Source organism: Malaclemys terrapin, chromosome 7 (genome assembly GCF_027887155.1).
Source record: "Malaclemys terrapin pileata isolate rMalTer1 chromosome 7, rMalTer1.hap1, whole genome shotgun sequence".
In the NCBI taxonomy this organism is placed as follows: domain Eukaryota; kingdom Metazoa; phylum Chordata; order Testudines; family Emydidae; genus Malaclemys; species Malaclemys terrapin.
Genome location: NC_071511.1, coordinates 97,269,232 through 97,290,028, shown reverse-complemented (window position 1 = coordinate 97,290,028; position 20,797 = coordinate 97,269,232). Strand labels below are relative to the sequence as shown.

The window sequence follows — 20,797 nt, the reverse complement described above, 5'->3', positions numbered from 1 at the left end:
ATACCAGGATGTGCTACTTAAAGGGTGTATGATAGAAACCGGATGTAAAGAAAACAGTCAATTTAAAAAAATTCAGATTGTGTCCTTTTAACATCCAACCACCACTCGTGTCAACACTGACATAATTTCCTACTTTTCCTTTGCTGTCTATACTCTCCTGCATTCCTCCTTTTGACTAGATTTCATTGATCTAACAAGTGATGTTTGTACCCCTCCTGCAGTCATTTCTCTTCATATCTGAGTTTTGAGGCTGTGGTATCTTCAAAAGCATCTTCTCCTGTCAGTTCTCTCAAGATTGCATGTAACACAAAGAAACCAGCTTCTTTTCTGTTGGAAGGATGGTTAACTGTGTTGCCACCCTCCTGCTGCAGTTTTACCTTCATATTAATTTCGCCACAGACATTTCTTTAATCATTTTGTACACTGCTGAACTTCCTATAACTTTCTTTATTCATTCACTTTTTTGGTGCATTTTACTTATTCACCATTTTCAGTTCATAGGTGTGTACTTGTCTACCGCTCGGGTACTCACTAAACTGTCTATATTCAAATCCCTCTTAAAGAGCCACTCCTGGTAAGTGTCAACAGTGAAGCAAATGGACTAGTATTAAAAAAAAAAATCTGTTTTTTGTGCCTCTTCCCCTAACCTCCTTCAACCTGTCTGTCCTTAGATTGCAAGTTCATTGGGGCAAGGATCATCCCTTCTTGAATGTTAGGGAGATGCCTAGCACATAATTGGTGCTACCATAAACAAACATCTACCTACTCCAGTATTCAAACAATTCAGATGGCAAACTGAGTCAGTACAGAAGGTAGCAGTGTGGCCTAGCAGATACTGGGAGACCTGGATTTTCCCCCCAGCACTGACCTGTTGTGTGTTTTGATCCCTAGGGAAATTTTTCTCTCTTCTTCCAGGACAGGAAAGAAAGGAGGAGAGAAGAGAGGCAAATGGGTTTTACCACAATTTCTTCCCCAGATTATTTGAGGTTCGATGTCTTTGTGTCCCCTATTTTTCCCTGTGTTAGACTAGATCTGACTAGGCAGCAATATTACAGGAATAACTCTACACAGTTTCCTCTTGCTATGTGTCAGCATCACAGAAAGCTGTTCAGCACTTGGAGTGTCATATCCTCATTAGGGCCCTTCTCTTCCTTTAGAGTTTAAATTTGTCTTGATTTAGGGGTTGGAAAAATCTGGCAACTTTACTAGCTACTGTACAAACTAACTACTCACATAGAATCAAACTGACAGCAACAAAAATAGGTGGTTTTTAATCCAGTGGTTTGTAGGTCTTAGGCAATTTTAACCTTTTTCTGATATTTTGCAGAAACCTCACTCCTGCAGATTAGGAAGAAAAAGGTCTTATCCAAAAAACCAATTTCCATGGGTATATTTTGGATGTGTTTGTGACTTAGTAAGCTTCCTGTTGTTTACATGATAAGCATCTTGTAATGCACCATCCTAAGTGGCATAAATTGTGATGGCCACATTTCTCATGAATGATAAAGCACATAGAATCTATTTAGAGAAAATAAAATTGAATCTTCTTAGTAACACCCATGGAGAAGCAGTTAAGAGTCTCCCTGCCTACTCATGTTATTTGGCTTTTTCATTTAAATAGGTAGGGAAAGCAGATTTCAGTATTGAGGCCTGGACTGTGGCTTTCCCACAAGAGCCACATAAGGGGCCATATAAATCCCTTGGAGGCCTTGTTTATATAAGCAAGTTGACCTGGTGTAACAAATTAGTTTTTTAAAACAGATTTAGGCAAACTGGGGAAAATGTTGCATGGATTCTTATGTTGGTTTATAAACCATTCAAACCAAAATTCACACAGCCTTTTGCACTGGGTTAACTCAAATCACACCTTAAATCAAACTAGTGAAAATTTCTCATATAGGCAAGACCCCAGTCATAATATGGTTCCTGGTTCCTCCTGCTATAGAAGGAAAATCATCTGTGCACCCTTACAGATGGTACTGATTGCTTTCACCAGCTCATCTGCTGGTATGTTGCAAAGAATGTAGAGTACAGCCCCACAGAAACTGCTCTCGCCACTGATATTAGCTGGTGAGTAAACCAGGCCCCAATGGTGCCCTCAATGTCTTATAGAAATGGAGCTTGCACTTCATGCTGAGGAACATCATAGTTGCACGCTACTTACCTATCTGCACTTTAGAGCTGACTTAGTAACAAACAGTTTAGCAGGATTCCCCACTCAAATTTAGCTGTGAAGCAAACCAAAGCCCATGGCTTCACTAAGTGCAAAATATTTATTACCAGGATTTCTCAGTCATTGGGGACAGTCAGAGCTATTAAAAACCTCTCTACTGTATTACAGAAAGAGCAGTGTCTGAACATTCCTCTCACCAGTGTCTGTTCATTATAGGTTTCAAACATTTTCACATAAGAGTATTCTGCTTATTGCCTGGTATCCCAGAATGAGCCATTTCTTTTCATAAATAAACCCCAAAAACGAGGAGTCTTTGTGGCACCTTAGAGACTAACACATTTATTTGGGCATAAGCTTTCATGGGCTAAAACCCACTTCATCAGATGCATGGAGTGAAAAAATACAGTAGGCAGGTATATATATTACAGCACATGAAAAGATGGGAGTTGCCTTACCAAGTGGGGGGTCAGTGCTAACGAGGCCAATTCATTTAAGTTGGAAGTGGCATATTCTCAACAGTTGACAAGAAGGGGTGAATATCAAGAGAGAAAATTACCTTTGTAATTCTAACGAGGCCAATGCAATCAAGGTGGACATCGCCCATTTCCAACAGTTGACAAGATGGTGAGAGTATCAGCAGAGGGAAAATTACTTTTTGTAGTGACCCATCCACTCCCAGGCTTTTATTCAGGCCTAATTTGATGGTGTCTTGTTTGCAAATTATTTATTTATTTATTTTCATGTGGCTAAGCAAGGGTACATACTGGTATAGTCTACCATAATGCAGTGAGGTAGTAATATAGAATACTGAGCTGGCCCAAGTAATCCAGCCAGGTTTTTGTATTCCCTTTCATAATACAGTCATTTATTCCATCTATAATCCCAGCCTGTTTCCAATCAAGTACAATATACCCACTGCAGCCATCCTGTAATTTTTAGTGCAGATAATTTTAGCAGGGTATTGTGCTTTTCTTATAGAAAATCAACCACAAGAAGGTGGTGACATAGAGCCAGAGTAGTGGTTCTTATGTCACTCACTCTTCCTGCTGCTGACATCGCAGGATTTAGGTGGCATTTTGGTCCCTTATGGCATGTTGCAACTGGTATAAAATACAGCAATCTTCAGGCATCTTTAACTTAGCACAGGGGGACCAGCTCTGCATAGAGGCTGCACCTGGATTGAAGGAGTGCAAAGTTGAGTTCACCAGATAGGAGCAAGAGTCCCTTCTAACGAAATATTTTACATCGCTCTAATTGTTTATTTTGCTTAATTTTTCCTCCCTCCTATCCTTAAAATACAAAGCACAAACTAAATACATAGTAATAGAACTGTCTCTTGTTGACCAGTCCAACTTTTAGCATGTGGCTTGTGTGAAGCTCCAGACAAAGCAAGTGCAATGGAAATTAAACATCTAGTTTTTGTTGGCTTCTCTGAATTTATCTCAAGAGTTTTTTTTTAAGGTGTTTGGGGTAGTATTGTGAAAGATTGAAACTCCTAGAAGTGGTAGGTGTTAAAATGAGACCTTTTTCAGGTTCTTATAAAATAGCCAATGTTATAGCTTCTCACAGAACACTATTGAAGGTTTTCCCAATCTCTACAGCATTGGAACATATTGGACAAAATTTATTCCAGTCAAAAAGTGCCAAACAGGCTTTTCATAAACTACTCTTGGGCATGTTTATAAACTCCATGATATGGGAGAAATTGGATTTTGTCACATTTTGTATGCTCCCAAGCATGTTTGACAGAAATAAGTATCAAAAACTTTGACTACTGAAATACACAATCACTTTTCTAGGGAAAAAACTAATTCTGCTTACTTACATTTCTGTGAGGAGATGAAAAAAAAAATCTGTTCTGCCTGACTCATTTGGTACCAAAACAAAATTTATACCAATACAGTCAAATGTTAACTATGTTTTGCCTTTTCAAAAAGCCCTACACCCTTTATACTAATTTCATATAAAGTAAAACTTCCATATTCATCTTCAGTTTAATTAGATTAATTCCTTAATGTTCAATTTAAGAGTGATTTTGGGAGATTTCAGACATGCTCAAATTAACTTGCATTTTGAAGGGGGAAAAAAAGATTAAGTGGAACTCACACCAAAAGAAAAAAAAATAACTGACAAGCATAGTTTTTGTGCATGGGAGCAGGTGTATTTTGCTTAACTATCAATGTAAAGAATTTTTTAGTATAAATTCTGATTTTTAAAACCTATCCTATATCCCCATAATACATTTCCCAAGCTTTCCTTAGAATATGCAAAGGATGACAAATGTCAGTACTTCATACAACTAGATTTAATAAGTTATTACAGAAAAAATAAAGTCCAAACTACAAAGTTTAAGCAATAGCAGCATTGAGCTCCATGTTTAGTCACAGTACTGCAGTTCCATACAAGCATTAGTCCAAGCCAAAAAAGTAGAAGCCTTGTTAGGATTACTAGCAAAAACAATCCAAGAGAACATGTAATAAAAGATACAGTACATTTAAAATTAGTTAGCTGAAAAACAAGTACAGAGATCTTAGCTGTGAATACTCTAAAAGTTATGTCCATTATTTCGACAGCAAAATTACAAATACCTACTACTTTATACCCCAACAGAACTACATCCAGGAAAAAATAGCTGAAATGATTATCCCATATTAGCACCCTGGTTTTCTACTTGTTGCTAAATTTTGTTTCCATATAAATTTAAATGTGCCAGAATTATATGATCATTATAGTTCCTGACCAGCTACCCATTTGGGGTATAGAGTAATCACCAACATGAATATAAAATACTCTGTGGTATGACAGAACACTATAGCAGCTGAGATTGAGAAGAAAGTGTGTCTGGTTTAAAAAAAAACAACGGACATCATACAAACCAGTGTAAGAAGCAACTACATACAAGCCAGATTAAACAAAAGAGACATTTGTACAAATCTGTGACTAATCTTTCACTCATATCTTGCAAGTAGAGATGTCACAATACTGAAATATTAACATGGGAGCTTTTCCCAGTTACGCGCTTTTTTTAAAAAACTACTCTAGCAGAGATAGTGAAATCAGCAAGTTATTTGCTAACAGCATATTTGCAATACAATTTATTTTACCCCATGCCTTGCTAGGAGGCTATAAAACACAAGCATGTAGGCAGAAATCTAAGCATAAACTTTGTACCACTTAAGAAATTCTTTTATTCCCCCCTTCAATCCTTAAACTCCTTTATATTTGCAATTTGTATATATTCCAACCGGTAGTACCTAATTTTAGTCTAAACTTTACCTCACTATTCTAGCGATCTAGTCTATACATTACGTATGGAACTGAATACACAGAGGATATACACAATGGCCCAACTCTGGACACATTTCTTTCTACAAGTTATAGGTGACCTCTATCACACCAGCATAAATTAGTTATGAAAGGTCATCAATAAACCAGTTGAAATAACTGATCTCTCCAGAGAAGGTCATTGTATGCCCTGTTTACGCAACACCAGTTTCAATCTGGATTATTTTAGACACCAGAGTAAAGAGTCACTGGCTCTGGGATGTGGGTTCTGCCGGGAGAATAGGGAAAGGGAAGGGTAGGTGAGCAGCAGGGAAGAGAAAGCGAAGAGACACTTTCATGGCAGCCACGGATGCTATATATGCAAGAGACTAAAAAGACAGACCAAAAAGAAAAGCAAATAAAAATTGAAAAAGATGAAGGAGCTGAACAAAGTGTCACATATAGGGGTGATATGGGTTACTTCATTGCTACCAGAAAATGACACACATTATTTTGCATTAACTATGTGGCTACCAATAATACATGGTAACTCCACTGGAAAAATTATGTAGTTACCTGTGTTAACATGTTTACTTCTTCTAAGTCTGTTCCATGCCATCAATGAAAAATTATGAAAGAAGGGAAGTTATTCAGAAAGGGGACAATTAAATAAATAAATAAATAAATATGGTGGCAGAACACATTGAAAGGGGATAGGGCAGATTTTAGGACATTCAACTGCAGACAGTGTTTGAAAGAAGAATTTGAATAAGTTCATGATTAAAAAAAAGCAATGGAGCATTATGCTGAACAGACAGTCATAAACCCATTATTTCAGTAAATTTTAGTTCATTATAATAGCAATAGCATTCATCGGCACTGGTGTTGTATAAATCTAGACAGTGAACTGGTACTGTGACATCCCTATTATTTCCCTAAATCATTTTGATAAAGGAAAAGGCTTTTCAAAATATCACATTTTTCTGCTTCATTCTGTCATTTTATTGCCCAATTATTCATTACATTTTCCAATCACTTTATATAACCATTTTCATCATTGCCACACTATTGTAAACCACATCAGCAAGTTAATACATAAAGCTTTGCATTTCAAAAACTAGACATTTTAGTAACAATATTACAAAGGTTTTAGCTTCAAAAATAACTGAAAATGAAAAAAATAAACTTTTAAAGAATTAGCATCATAAAATTAATTTATTCCAAGTAAAAATACAAAATAATATTAATGACATTGACCAGATATGAAAGTCTCTCCCAGAAATAACTATATTAATGGTTGAGAAAGCACTCTTTAAAGAAAATATGAAATAAAAATGAAAAATATGTAAATATGTTTAATTTTTTTCTTAGCAAAAAATCTTTCTAAAAATAACAATGAAAATTTGTCTCAGTACAAAGGCTACATTACTATTGAAAATATACCAGCATGAAGAAAAGGTACATATTTGACAGTAGAAAAATGATCTTAGTGAATCACAATGTCTAAAGTCTGCAATGAAAATAAATCTGCAATAAAGATTTATGCCTTTTTTCTTTTCATTTTTCTTTTTTTTATATACAAACAGTACAAACAGTATTGCACATAACAACAAATAGTCGAGGTTAGGTTAGCCTTCAAAAAAATCGACTAGTTCAAGTCTCACAACAGAAAAGGCCACAATAGGACCTGTTGTACCCAGGGGCTTCTTAATCAAGTTGCAGTTCAGAACACCTTATTTTAAAAAATATTTTTTGAAGGACCCTCTTAATAGAACATTAATAACTCAGGGGCACATTCATGTACAAAACAAAAGGGAGCATGTTATAATTTAATAAACTAAAAAAGTTCTCTTTAAAAAATACAAACAGAAGAACTCTCACAATTCTGGTCAGTCGTGCATAATCACACTTGATTATAAATATACAAATTAAGGGAAAATATTTCTTCACCTTCTATTCACAACTTTCAGCACCAAATGGAGTTTGTGTTTACACATTTTCTTTACGACAACTTTGTTGTTTAGTTTTAATCCAACTTTATGCAGTACTGTACATCTTCATCTGTCTCTCTTTCTCTCTCTCTCTGGGGTGTGTGTCTACATGAAAGAGGGGAATTTCTTCAAAAAGGTTTACTTATTTCACATAATTAGGTAGATTTCTGTAGGTTAGCTATGATCTTTAATATTACAGTTATAAAGCTTTAACTTCTTCATTTTCAAAAAACGCAAATAAGCATGAAAAAAATAAAGTTACCCATCTGTTAAATCATTTTCTTGCAGAATTAAATTAATATATATTTTTCTGAATAAACTTACTTAGAAAATATCATTTTCTTTCCTATATTTCAAAATTGAGGTATTGCAAAAGATCATGTCAGTCAGAAAGCATGCCTTTTTCTTTAAAAAAAATCATTGGCCGACTGTTGAAAACTGTCTAGATACAAAAAGTAGTGCATAACAAAATGTCTTTTACAGATGAAAAAAAAGACATCTGGGCTGGAAAAAACAATATCACCAAAAAGCCCAGAAGTAACCTTGAAAGGGATAATTATAATAAGCATTTTAAACCAGTAAAAAACTATTTTTCTTTTTTCAAAAACAGAAAAGTTTCTTTCAAAGCCAATAATTGCAACTACACGTTGACAAAAAAAATCTTACTAAATTAGACACAAACAAGGACATCACAACAAACAAAACCCAGAACATTTAAATCTACTATGCGGTGTCATATCCAGTCAGATTGTCCCCAGAACTGCAAAACAAAGGAGGGAGGAGGGGGAACAGTGTACGCAGTCTCACAATCATAAGTACACCAAGTGTGTTTTTATGCTATTATCTACAGTCCCATAGGACATGCTAAATAAATGTCTACTGTGTTAGCAGGTCTTAATTGTATTCAAGCATCACAGGATACATCCAGGGATCAAAGAGTTAACGCCATACCCAGAAAGCAGACATCTCATATTAACTTGTGTGCAGACATTTCTTTAGCACCCCACTTTTTCCTAACTTTCTTAAAAATGTGCCTAGTTTCTCAGTTTGACAGTCTATCTAATCAATAGTGTATGTAAGATAGTATGAGCTCTTTGGTTCTCTGGACAAGGTCTGCAGCTACATAAATGGTGCAAGCATTAGGAGAGATATTGTAACTAAGAGCTCATGTTTTTGTTTATATGCCTGTTATAAACTGTCAAAAGTGTGTTAATGTTGGATATGAGGCTTTAACAGTTAAGTTTGATCACAGTACTAGACATAATCACTTTACTATATAAAATAAATTGCACAATATATAACAGAGCACCGCAAAGTACTTCATCTACCATCCACAAATTTGTTTTAAGAATATCCTACATCTACTTTTTATATTTGCTGTAATATAGGTCATTCTGTAATGGGCTGATCCTAATTTCAGAAGCATTACATTTACGGAGGCATGCCTTCCTCCAGTCAGTAATCATTTTTTCCTTTACATAGATTCTTAATTTGTGCATTGTGGGCAGGTTTTATATTAGACATATATAAAATTTATTGCATGCAGCAACCTGATTAAGTAAACATGCAGTCAAAAATATTGACCTTCCTTGGAAGCTTTCTGTATGCTATACTGATCTCCTTTCAGCAGCCACTCTATTTTTAATCACATATTCATTTTTTTTAAATTGATACCCTAGCCTGAATAGAGTATTATGGTATTAGTAATACCATTTTAATAGCAGCAAAAGCTATTGCAGCATACATTTACATAACACTAAAAGACCTAAAAAACAAAACAAAAAACCCTCAGCAAAACAAGGAAAAAAAAAATCTGATCCAGCTTATGAGGTATCATCCTTACAAGTCAAAATGGAGAGCAACTAAAGGCTTATTTTCTTTAAGGGTTATTCCTACCTCTAAATGACCCAAACTAATGATTGCTGAATATCTGTTTAAGTTTTTGCTACATCTGCCACCTATTTGTGAGTATTACCTTTGGTAAGTCATCTGCTAGGGGCAAGTCTAAGTTTCTGAAAATAAGTGCATGCTCCAGTTCAAAAATAAAAATAATAATTATAATAAAAAATCTTCATCACATACACATCAACCCAGTGGTGGCTGATGAGAATGGCAGTCTACGTAATGTCACTAGTGACAAGTCTTATGTAGGAAATTAAGGTACCAAGCAGATGTTTGTGTGAATCAAAGTGCAAAATCAGTACAGTTACACTCTGCCGGTTTATATTATACTGGACACCGAGTTCAGTAATGTGACTGTAAATAATAATAATAGTAATAAAAAGACCCATATCTTCGTTAAAGTCGAGGACAAATGCACAGATTTCCAGAACACTAAGCCCTGAGGCAGCGTTCTCTTCTTTTCCCCTCGATTTTATCTACTCCAGTACTTGCTGCTGGGTTTAAGCATAGGGTTCAGCTCCAGCGGAATGGAACGTGGCGTGGCCGGTCACCTCCCTCCTTCACCAGTGGTTTGTGGAACTCTCGCCCAGCACGAGAGTGGATGCTTGCCCAGCAGTATTCACAGTAATACTGCAAACAGGTAACATTGGCACAGAAGAACGGAGCAAATTTTCCACCACAGCGAGTGCCCTGGCATTCATCACACATCTGATCATCCAACACATATGGCTTCACTTCCACCTGTAATGGGAAACGAAAAATTACTATAGGAAAGGCAAATGCTTTACATAGATCTTTCAAATGCTGGTTAAAGGAACAGTATTTTGATTTGTCCTTTTGAGATCTCATTAATGCCTTTCAAGTTATGCTGGTTGAACCTCAAAAGGTTTTGCGGTTGAGATGCTTATTAAAACCCACTTTGGTGAAAATTTGGCAGAAAATCCCATGAAGAAGTTTGCTTTGATAGCTTTCCATAATTCCTGCTTTCAACTAAGATGGAAATGTGTGAAACTAGTGTCTCCCGCTCACTCTCAGAATTTCTGCTTCTGGGTGCAAAAGCATCCAGTTGTGCAGATGCACGTCAGAGTTAAGGAGCAGGAAAAAGTTAACTTATATTGTTGAACCTCAGCTGTTTGGGTAAATTCTTGTACCAAACGGAAAGCAGGGATGATCAGACAAGTACAATTACCATAAAATAGAACACCAACAATAAAAAAGTTTAAATGCAATATCACAATTTGTACAATGTTTGGAAGAGTCACTATCTCAACTATTAACTCTAGAAATTTTCAAAAAATGGAAATCTGAATGCATCCATGGTACTGTAGGTCCTGAAGGATGCCATGCTAACTGGTCCCAGTTTGCCATATACTTTAATAATCTCTGTGACCAAAAGGAATCAGGGAGACTCTTGAGAAACAAAAGAATTAAAGGTGCAAGACAGAAAGATATTTATTTCTCTATTATTTTGTAGGGTGCAAATGGGCTTTAACAGTTGACATCAGCTGAGGGCCTTGAGTGGATTGTCTTCTTGTAGAGGGTCTAGGAGGTGGCTGGTGATAGGGTTCTCTTAGTGAGAGAGCCAGAGCTTGAATTTGATGACCTTTTGGTTACATTGCAAAGCCCATCAGTTTTCATACAGTTTCTAGAGAGGGTTTGATTGGGGATTTGTGGAAGTTTTTAGTTTGGGATGTTCTTGTACATTAATTTGTGGACATTGGTTTAATTATGGGAGGTGTTGTGATAGAGATTTTTGAGTTATTTCAGTTGTTGGATTGTAATCTACTGGAGATGAACGTGTGCGCTAATATTCTGCATGTGCACCCAGATCTGTGGATGGGCACATTTTAAAGAAATCTAACTACCTAAACCGATTGATAGAGATCTAGAAATGGCTATACAATATGCAGCCTATAGTGGTCCCACTCAAGCCTTTAATTCTGGCAGAAGCTCAATATTTCTGGACACTACCACAAAAGCGGCACATATAACCAGGACAGATAGGGTTGCCAACTGTCTAATCCCACAAACCCAAACACCCTTGCCCTGCCACGCCCTTTCTCTGAGGCCCCATCCCCGCTCACTCCATCGCTCACTCTCCCCCACCCTCACTCACTTTCACTGGACTGGGGTAGGGGTACAGGAGGGGGTTCAGGGTGCAGGCTCCAGGAGGGAGTTAGGGTGCGGGAGCGGGTCCTGGCCTGAGGCAGGGGTGCAGGGTCCAGCCAGGCAGCACTTACCTCGGACAACTCCTGGAAGCGACTGGCTCCTAGGCTCAGGGGCGGCCAGACGGTTCTGCACGCTGCCCCTGTCTGCAGGCACCACCCCTGCAGCTCCCATTGGCTGTGGTTCCTGACCAATGGGACCTGCGGAGTCAGCGTTTGGGGCGGGGGCAGCACGCAGGAGCCAGACATGCAAGCCACTTCTGGCAGCCATGTGGAGTCAGGGCAGATAGGGAGCCTGCCTTAGCCCCGCTGTGCTGCTGGCTGGACTTTTAGCAGCCTATTAAAATCTCTCGGATTGGTTTCAATAGCAACCAGGAGATTGATTCCGGGAGACTCCTGGCCAATCCGGGATGGTTGGCAACCCTAAGGACAGACTGGAACTGTTCCTAACAACTTCTCTATGTTCAGTGTTTTGCAAGATATTGGTTCTCTCTTGTGCGGACCCCTGCAGCCCATCTTACTCATGGCAGTGCAGCATAAACCACATCTATATTATGATCTAGCAGTTGTGGCATTTCAGTACATAGGAATCCCTTCCCAGCTGCCTAGGTACATACCATGTAAGCAAGGTAAAAGAAGCAGAGGGTGGAGGTGGAAGGAAGAGTGAAAAATAGAAACAAAACCACCCACAAAAGCCAACCACACAGTAATGAGGGTAATATATTCCCAGTGTTCTATATAAGAACATATAGATTATTAGATAGATCTTGTTTTTGAAAGTGGCTTTCATGAGAACATTTAAGTGGGAAAACAATATAGTTTCTGTGTTAATGAAATATCCCTTACAGATGAAGGATACAAACAATTCATGGATCTATTTCTGCACTAGTGGGAAGATTCTGTTTTTACTTTATGATGAAATATTACATTTCACACAGTTTGAGATAAGTTATAAAAGATTTGCTATTAAGAAAGTGACCATTTCAAAGCTGAGGATACCCTAAATATTTTCCTGCTGATGGGTAACCTTGGATTATAGCCACAGTTCTTACATGTTAACCATCAAGCTATTTACCTTGGGACTTAGCTATATATTTTGATCAGGAATTGGGGTGGAAAAGGAAGATTTCTCTTAGCTCTGGTGAGTGCCAAAGTGGTTCAGCATACTGTCCTCTAATTTTGTATTTCATCATCATAATATTCCCTGTACACATTTGCGTGATTACTTTGATATAGCTTTGCTTTAAAAGGTTATTTTTTTAGTACCAAAAAACCCTTTGGATTTACGTTAAATATGAAGCCGACCCCCCCCAAGATGGATAAGTAAAAATTGAAATTTTTTTTATAACCCGTTCATAAGCCGCCCTATAATTCATGGGTCAGCAAACTTTGGCTCCCGGGCCAGCAGGATAAGCCGTTGGTGGTCCGAGATGGTTTGTTTTCCTCGAGCATCCACAGGTACAGAGGTGGACAGTGTCCCGGCGCGCCAGCTGCTTACCCTGACGGGCTGGGACAGCAACTTGTGGGGAAATTTTTTTGGGGAGAGAAGCTGGGAGTTGGGGAGTAACCCCTGTGACCACCCCCCACATGCCCCCACCTCTAGCCCGGGATCCCCACACTCTCCCCATCCCATCCCTTCCCACCTTATCTGGGAAGGGCCAGGGGAGGATGTCTCTGACCTGGCTGGAGCTTCTCCAGCACCTAGGCAGCGCGGCCACAGCCTGCTGTGGGGGGTGGGGCCGAGCGGCATGGCTGCAACCTGCCAGCCCCGGAGTTGCAGCTTCTTCGGAGGCTGGGGGGAGAGCAGCGTGGCCAAAAGTGGAGAGACTCTGGCCCCGCCTCTTCCCTTCTGTCTCTGCTTGCTGTGCTGCCTCTCCTTGCTCCCTCTGATGGGGGGAGGGGCTGTGTCCCACCTCTCCCTTTCTATACCTGTTCATAAGCCGACCCCCATCTCTGGTGCTTCCCTTTTTTTTACTAAAAAAAATTCGGCTTATGAATGAGTATATACGGTATATTTCCGAATATTAAGCCTTTATTATGATTTGGCCTTGCTGACATTTCAGTGAAATAAACTTTGAACATAACTAGAAGAATCGAGGGAGAGTTAGGGTCCTTTGGCTGAACAACCCTATATCATTTCAATGCACACTGAAGGCTTTTATAATTTATCAGTAATACCAGCATAAGCCTTTTGTAAATACAAGAGAGCTACTGTCTCTTCCTCTATTCATAGGGAACTTACTTTTTACACCAGTGTCCTATGAGAAGGTGCCACTTTCATTCCCTCACTAAATCCCCCTCCCTCCAGAAAAAGCTGTCTATATATATATATATATATATATATATATATATATATATATATATATATATATATATATATATATATATATATATATATATATATATATATATATATATATACATACACACACACACATATATATATATATATACACACACACACGGCACTTAGTCCACTATATACACACACAAGGCACTAAAATCCAGCTCATTTCGAGAACTCCTACTTTTTGAAATTTATTTTAAAATGTGTAGCTACAATCATATCCTTTACAACAGACCACATTTATTGCACTAATAAGATTTTCCTTCAATGCCAGTGACCTAGAAAAACTCAGTTTGGATCATGAAGCAAACTAAACTACTGGACAATTTAAAAAGTAGCTTCATATCTTAAATGTTAACTTGGCATCACTGCTAAAAATATCTTTAGAATTATTGTCATTTTTCTCAGCCTTGCTATGCCCTATTTTCCCTCACAAAGCACTAAAGTAATATGTTTAAGTTAAATCTACAATGACTCAATGTCAAAGTAATTATATTCTGAGCCTAACATTTACACAGTGCATTTATGACAAAGGAGCATGAGTCAGATTTAACACTGAATTTTCCTTTCATTTGCAGACTAGAAGCTTTATATTTTATTCTTACTATTGAACTTCAAAAGTTTACCTCCATGGTTACAATTTTAAAAACCTAAGTCAGAAATTATGCAGTGTAGTTGTAGCTCTATTGGCTCCAGGATATTAGAGAGATAAGGCGGGTGAGGTAATATCTTTTATTGGACCAATTTCTGTTGGTGAGAGAGACAAGCTTTCAGGCTTACACAGAGCTCTTCAGCTTTTTCTTCCTGAGCTCTGTGTAAGCTAAAAAGCTTGTCTTTCTCACTAACAGAGGTTGGTCCAATAAAAGATATTACCTCACCCACCTTGTCTTTCAGTCAGAAATTGAAATTTAAGCTTTTCAGATATTAACTCTGTCACGTTACACAGTACAGTAGAACCTCAGAGTTATGAACACCAGAGTTACAAACTGACCCATCAACCATACACCTCATTTGGAACCAGAAGTACGCAATCAGGCAGCAGCAGACACACACACACACACACACACACACACACAGTACAGTACTGTGTTAAAACAAACTAGTAAAAAGTAAAGGGAAAGCAGCATTTTTCTGCTGCATCGTAAAATTTCAAAGCTGTATTAAGTCAATGTTCAGTTGTAAACTTTTGAAAGATCATAACGTTTTGTTCAGAGTTACGAACAACCTCCATTTCTGAGGTGTTCAGAACTCTGAGATTCTACTGTATAGTATAAATTTAAAATTATTATAGCATTAGATACCTTATATCTGCCAAAAAGTCTACAATTGCTTGTTCAATTAAACATATTGAACTTCAAGAGCAACACATTCTGAAGTCAGGAATTTTAAAGTTTAGAGTATAGATGTTGACGCCAAACAAAGCAGGAATTAGTACTTTGACAAGTATTTAAAAACCCAATACATAAAACCACAAAACCCATTTATTTGTGAGAGTCAATTTCAACTTTTGAGGTTCACCTACTTATTTAGACTTTGGATCTTATCATAAGCTTCACAGTTTATTAAGTAGCTTTCTGTAACCCTAGAAAATAAACCCAGGCTTCAACTGCTTCTCACTGAGACGGTAATCACCTTGATTTGAGTATCAAATATGAACAAAAGACAGCATAGGTATTTTTGTGGTGGATTACTATGCTCTGGCAATTACACAGTAGGATTTTCTACACCGTGTACTCATTTTGTAAACTCCTATAGATTCACATATTCAAGAAGTCAAGACTCCTGTCAGATGCATTAAAAAAAGAAACACAGCTCTTGTGGATGTATAGGTTCTCATTTTTTGTGGTTAGATAAGTTTCACCGGATGACTAAGCATTTTCAACTAAATTCATCTACCTTACCATAAAGAAAAATAAGGCAACTGTGTTGGAATAAACATGCAAGCCTTTTCTTCATTTCTAATCAGTTCCATCCCTGATGTAGACTGGAGTTCGAGGTTAAGTTAGAAAGAGTTTTGTTTGAATCAATTCAGATAACATTGTTTTGGGATAATACTACCCATATATCTTCGGTATAATTTATGTATACATTGGGCAGAAGTCTGCTAGGCATTTGAAAGAACAAATAAAAACACAAGGTCCCTGTCATTAAGAGGTTATAATTCAGTTATAAAGCCACAAGAGAGTTTAACATGTAATATAAATGAGGGAAAAGGGAGGACAAGTATTACAGTAATACATTCATATGGTTACTCAAGTATGTCTGTAAACACCTAGATGGCTCTATTACATTAACAGGAAGCTTATTTTTGTCAAACATATAGTAAGTTATGGGTTAGTTTTGTTTTTTGGGATGGATGGGTGTAAACCACTGGGGTGATCGAAGATGGGCGATAAGGAACAAAGTCATGGTGAGGATTGCTGGGTTACAATAGGCACAGACAAGGGGAGAGAAAGGGGTAGAAAATGTATGTTTTTGACTGTTTAATATATTTGTTTGCTGAAGTTATGCAGGTTCATCATTTAAGAAATTACTAGAAAAAAAAAAAAAGAATATCTTTCCCATTAGGCCACTATATACATGTCTCAGAAATAACCAGAGAGAAATGCAGACCTAAATTCTGATGCATATACACATTCAAACAGTGACACCCCTACAGCCTCTATATTGATGTGAAATTACTAAATTGCATCAGCAGATGCAAATATTCTGTTTATATTTTATGAGTACATGCCCAAAAGCTGTAAGTGAAAGCCAGAGAATTTGTTCTCTTCTGGGACAAACAGTACCATAAACATACTTACTTATAACAAATATGGAAATGAAATCAAACTTCAATCATGTAAAAATTTCTGTAGTCTCAAATTTCTTTGAAAGAAGAAACAAGAGATTTAATTTTAAGAACAAGGGTGACTGAAAGACTGCCCTGTATGCCTGTATCCATCTGGTGTCTCTTGTCTTCTACTTAGGGCTTGTCTATGTGAACACTTAGTATGTAGCAGACTAGTCCAGGGTAGATTCAGGTCCTTAGCTTGCCATGAACTGTCTGTGTGGACCTTGCTGAGGTGCATTAACAGTTTGTTAGTATGCTTTGATCTAGCACAGTTTCAAAGATCAAAGCGCACTAACAAACTGTTAATGCACCTCAGCAAGGTGCAAAGAGACATTTAGCATGTAGCATGCTAGTGCTGGATAGATTCACACCCCAGTGCAGGGGTCGGCAACGTTTGGCACGCGGCTCGCCAGGGTAAGCACCCTAGAGGGCCAGGCCAGTTTATTTACCTGCTGACGCGGCAGGTTCGGCTGATTGCGGCCCCCACTGGCCACGGTTCACCGTCCCAGGCCAATGGGGGCGGCGGGAAGCCGCGGCCAGCACATCCCTCACCCGCGTGGCTTCCCGCCACCCCCATTGGCCCGGGACAGCGAACCGTGGCCAGTGGGGGCCGCAATCAGCCGAACCTGCCACGTCAGCAGGTAAATAAACTGGCCCGGCCCGCTAGGGTGCTTACTCTGGTGAGCCACGTGCCAAACGTTGCTGACCCCTGCCCCAGTGTGAGACTGTTAGTGTAGACAGGCCCTTAGACAGTCCCTCTCCAAAGAGGTTACAATCTTTTTGTCCTGTTTGCACAGCACCTAGCACAATGAAGCCTTAGTCCATGATTAAGGCTCCTAGGCACTACAGTTATTAACAACTATTAGTAATCAATTATTTTGATAATGTGACTGATCTCCCAGGAATGTCCTCTGAGTCCTGTTTGCAAACCTTAAATCAGCAGTGCACGCTAGGGCTGAATTCACAACTAATTTAATAGGAAATCAGGGGAAAAGAGAGGTAACAATTTCTTCTCTATTTTTTGATGGCATACGCCTCTACAGTGTCATTTAGAAAGTAGGATTTTTTTGAATAGTTCTAAATATATTACATAGAGCTAAATAAGTACAAGATAAGTGTGTTTTTTCTTATAAATAATTTTGTTCTAGCTGCATAGTTGTCATTCTCAGACATCTTTTCGAATCAGGAAAAATAAGACTGCATATGCTTAAATATGTCAGCTTTCCGGTATGAAAGTAAAATATTCAAGAAATATTAAATATTAAGTTAAACAGGAGACAAAGTTATGCAAAGGCCACTTGGTAATTCAAAGAAGCGTAAATTTTATTCTGATTTATCTTGTTGACCTTCTAAACATTAATTTTATTCTTTAAAGTAAAGTTATCTTAGTGAATTACATTGCACTACTATCTGGAATAGCTATAACTTTTGTTGTTGTTGAGAAGTTAGATTGTATTAGTAGTACTTCCTGTAACAAGTTGGTATAGAGTGCCATATCCTACATGTCAAACTCATTACTGCTAATGTTAGGAACTTTGTATAAAACAATACTCTATGCACTTTGTTTTTCTTTTATTGTTCTTGGTGCCTCTCTGATCAGAGGTCAAAATAGACAAAAAAAATTGAGCTAATCTCCCAAACTCCATCCACATCTGCCCACTCATTACCAGAATGATATGCCACCCATAGTAAGTTGTTCAAATCTTCATAATATGACAATATCTCTCCTTCCCTGCATGCTTTGGTCAGTAGTATAATAATTTTAATTATGATGTGCGAGTTATGCAATAATAATTAAGGAATGTGAATAATATCACTAGGTTTTAGAGCTAACATTTAAAGGTTGTGAACAGGGGCAGTCCACACCTTCTCTTAAGCACTAATATTTCAGGCTATCTGCAGAATTAGGGATATAACTGCATTTGGTTAACCTAAAAAAAGGCAAACTGAACAGTATTTTCACAATTATGCAAGGTAGAGGCAGTATTTAAATAGAAGCTCAGATTCTGGAGCAGCCAACAGGGAGAAGTATTGGCTTGTGGAATTGCTGTGAGCTGGCCCCATTTGGCACCTGTATCTTTAATCTAAAATAAATAATAAATAAATAAATAAATAATAATAATGTGTTTTAAATGGGTGTTATTAATTAGCAATGGGAAAATCTCAAAGGATTCCAAAACTTGGTTACAAATCAGAAGTTTAAAATCTGATCTGAACCACTTTGGTCTGACTCTTGCCATAAAAGTCTTTCTGATAAGTTTTCCTGTATTCCCTAGTTAGAAATACTATAGAAATGGTCTAAATTGGTATGTCTACCACTTGTCGTGGCTGAAACCAGGAAATGTAGAGGCACACGGAAAAAAATATCAGTGATTTTTTCCCTCCTCCCCTTCCTTAACCTCAACAAAGGTTCAGTTCAAGTTTTGAGAAAAGATAGGGACAGGTGATTTTAGTTTTCTAAATATGCACACGCATCAGCTTGCCACCTCAATGTGTGAACCAACTCAGACTAAAAAGAAAAAACAACCCACCCCATCTTTGGTGATTATATCTATCAGCAGCATACACTGTATTTTGTTAAATTATTATGAATGTTCTAGGTCCTCAAAAACATATGCCTAATTTGCACACACCATGATTGCACATAAAGTTTCAGTAGCCACAGCTATACCTAGCTGGCCTTTTGCATATACAGCTGCAGTAATGCTGCATAGTTACACACACAGTTCAGTTTCTGAAAATCTGTCCTCAGATGTCTTGAGATGATACAAAGAAATTGCTCCATTTAAATAAGGAATTTCAGAAGTAAAGTTTTGTTTCTCAAAACTAACACTGTATCGGACATGAAGTCTAAGGTCCAGAAAAATTATGTGTCTCCTGGGAAATAAGTAATAATTTCATGCAAGTCTGAACTTGGGCGACAGCAACAAAAAAGAAACTTACTAATTCACTATATGGCTTTTCCCTGTCATTTGTGACTTAGTATTTCATATGAATGTAACAACAACAATTTGCATTTCTATCACTTCCTTTCAAAGATCTCATAGTGCTTTGCTAACAGGTAAGTAAGGCTCAAGACACTTTTGAGCTCAGTGACACCTATGACTATGGGTCTTATCTTTTGACTTTTGGAAATCCCTGACCCAGTCATATTTTGGGGATTTAACAGTATTTCCCGGATCTCTACTAACACCAGAGAAGCCACAAGCTCTATCCCAGCCACTGACCAAGAACGCTAACTGTTCCTCCAAGAAAAAAGAACATCCATCTGAAGAGAAATTCTACCAGGCTTCACCTTCAAAAAGGTAAACAAAACAACAAAAACAAACCAAAATGTATCACCAACTATTTCCCACTTTTGACATGGAAGTTTCTTAAACTAGATATTTAGGACTATCATCTTCATCGTGCTTTGGCTCCTCAAGTAAGCTTTTAAAAGAATTACCAAATATGAGACAAGAATACAGCCTACAATATCCTCCCACACAATTTAAAAAAATAAAAGATTTTTTTTTTAGCTCCTGTACAATATCAACAGCAACCATTCCATTCTGTGTTGTTTTACTTACCCGTTTATCAATGTCATTATGTTGGAGCTGGACAAAGCGAGCACTAATAGCAGCAATATAGCTCTGCTGATTGGAGAAAGCCACTCTGCCAGCACCTTTTGGGTACTTCAATTCTGGGTCCGTATCAATGCCAGCATAGCAGACACCTCCATATAAACGGTCCATAATCATTGCCAGTTCAACTGTGAGAAAACAATTATTAATGTTGTAGATTCAATATTACTAAAGGTTTTATGCATGGCCTGCAGCTTTAAAAATAGACTATTTACCCTAATTCCAGTACTTTAGGAAAATAGAAAAGGGACCTGAAAGCTGGATTGGTCAAAGAATCCCAGTACCCATCTGAAATATACTGAAAGTGCAAACAAACTGGTGAGGATGCTAAGGAAAAGCTTTCCTGGGATTCTGTTACATACCCCAAGTAGAGTGTTTTATCAGTTATATATTACATTTGATTCCAAAAAGTGCATTAGTGCAATGTTGAGGTTAAACAGTTATAAAATCATACTGTCAGAAAAATGTAGATTTCTCCCCCCCGTCCCAACAGTGATTA

General features: G+C 37.7%; 1 protein-coding gene across 6 annotated transcripts in view; it reads right to left on the bottom strand.

The window, feature by feature from the left end:
* Positions 1-4,460: 4,460 nt before the first annotated feature.
* The window catches only part of CPEB3 (cytoplasmic polyadenylation element binding protein 3), a 186,505-nt gene continuing 170,168 nt past the window's right edge, over positions 4,461-20,797 (bottom strand). For all 6 annotated transcript variants that reach the window (XM_054034807.1, XM_054034812.1, XM_054034809.1 and 3 more), the window contains 2 exons: positions 20,245-20,426; positions 4,461-10,071 (listed from right to left, as the gene is read on the bottom strand). In XM_054034807.1, coding sequence (XP_053890782.1) covers positions 9,844-10,071; positions 20,245-20,426 — 410 coding nt within the window. In that variant the 3' untranslated portion in view covers positions 4,461-9,843. The remainder of the gene's footprint in view (positions 10,072-20,244; positions 20,427-20,797) is intronic.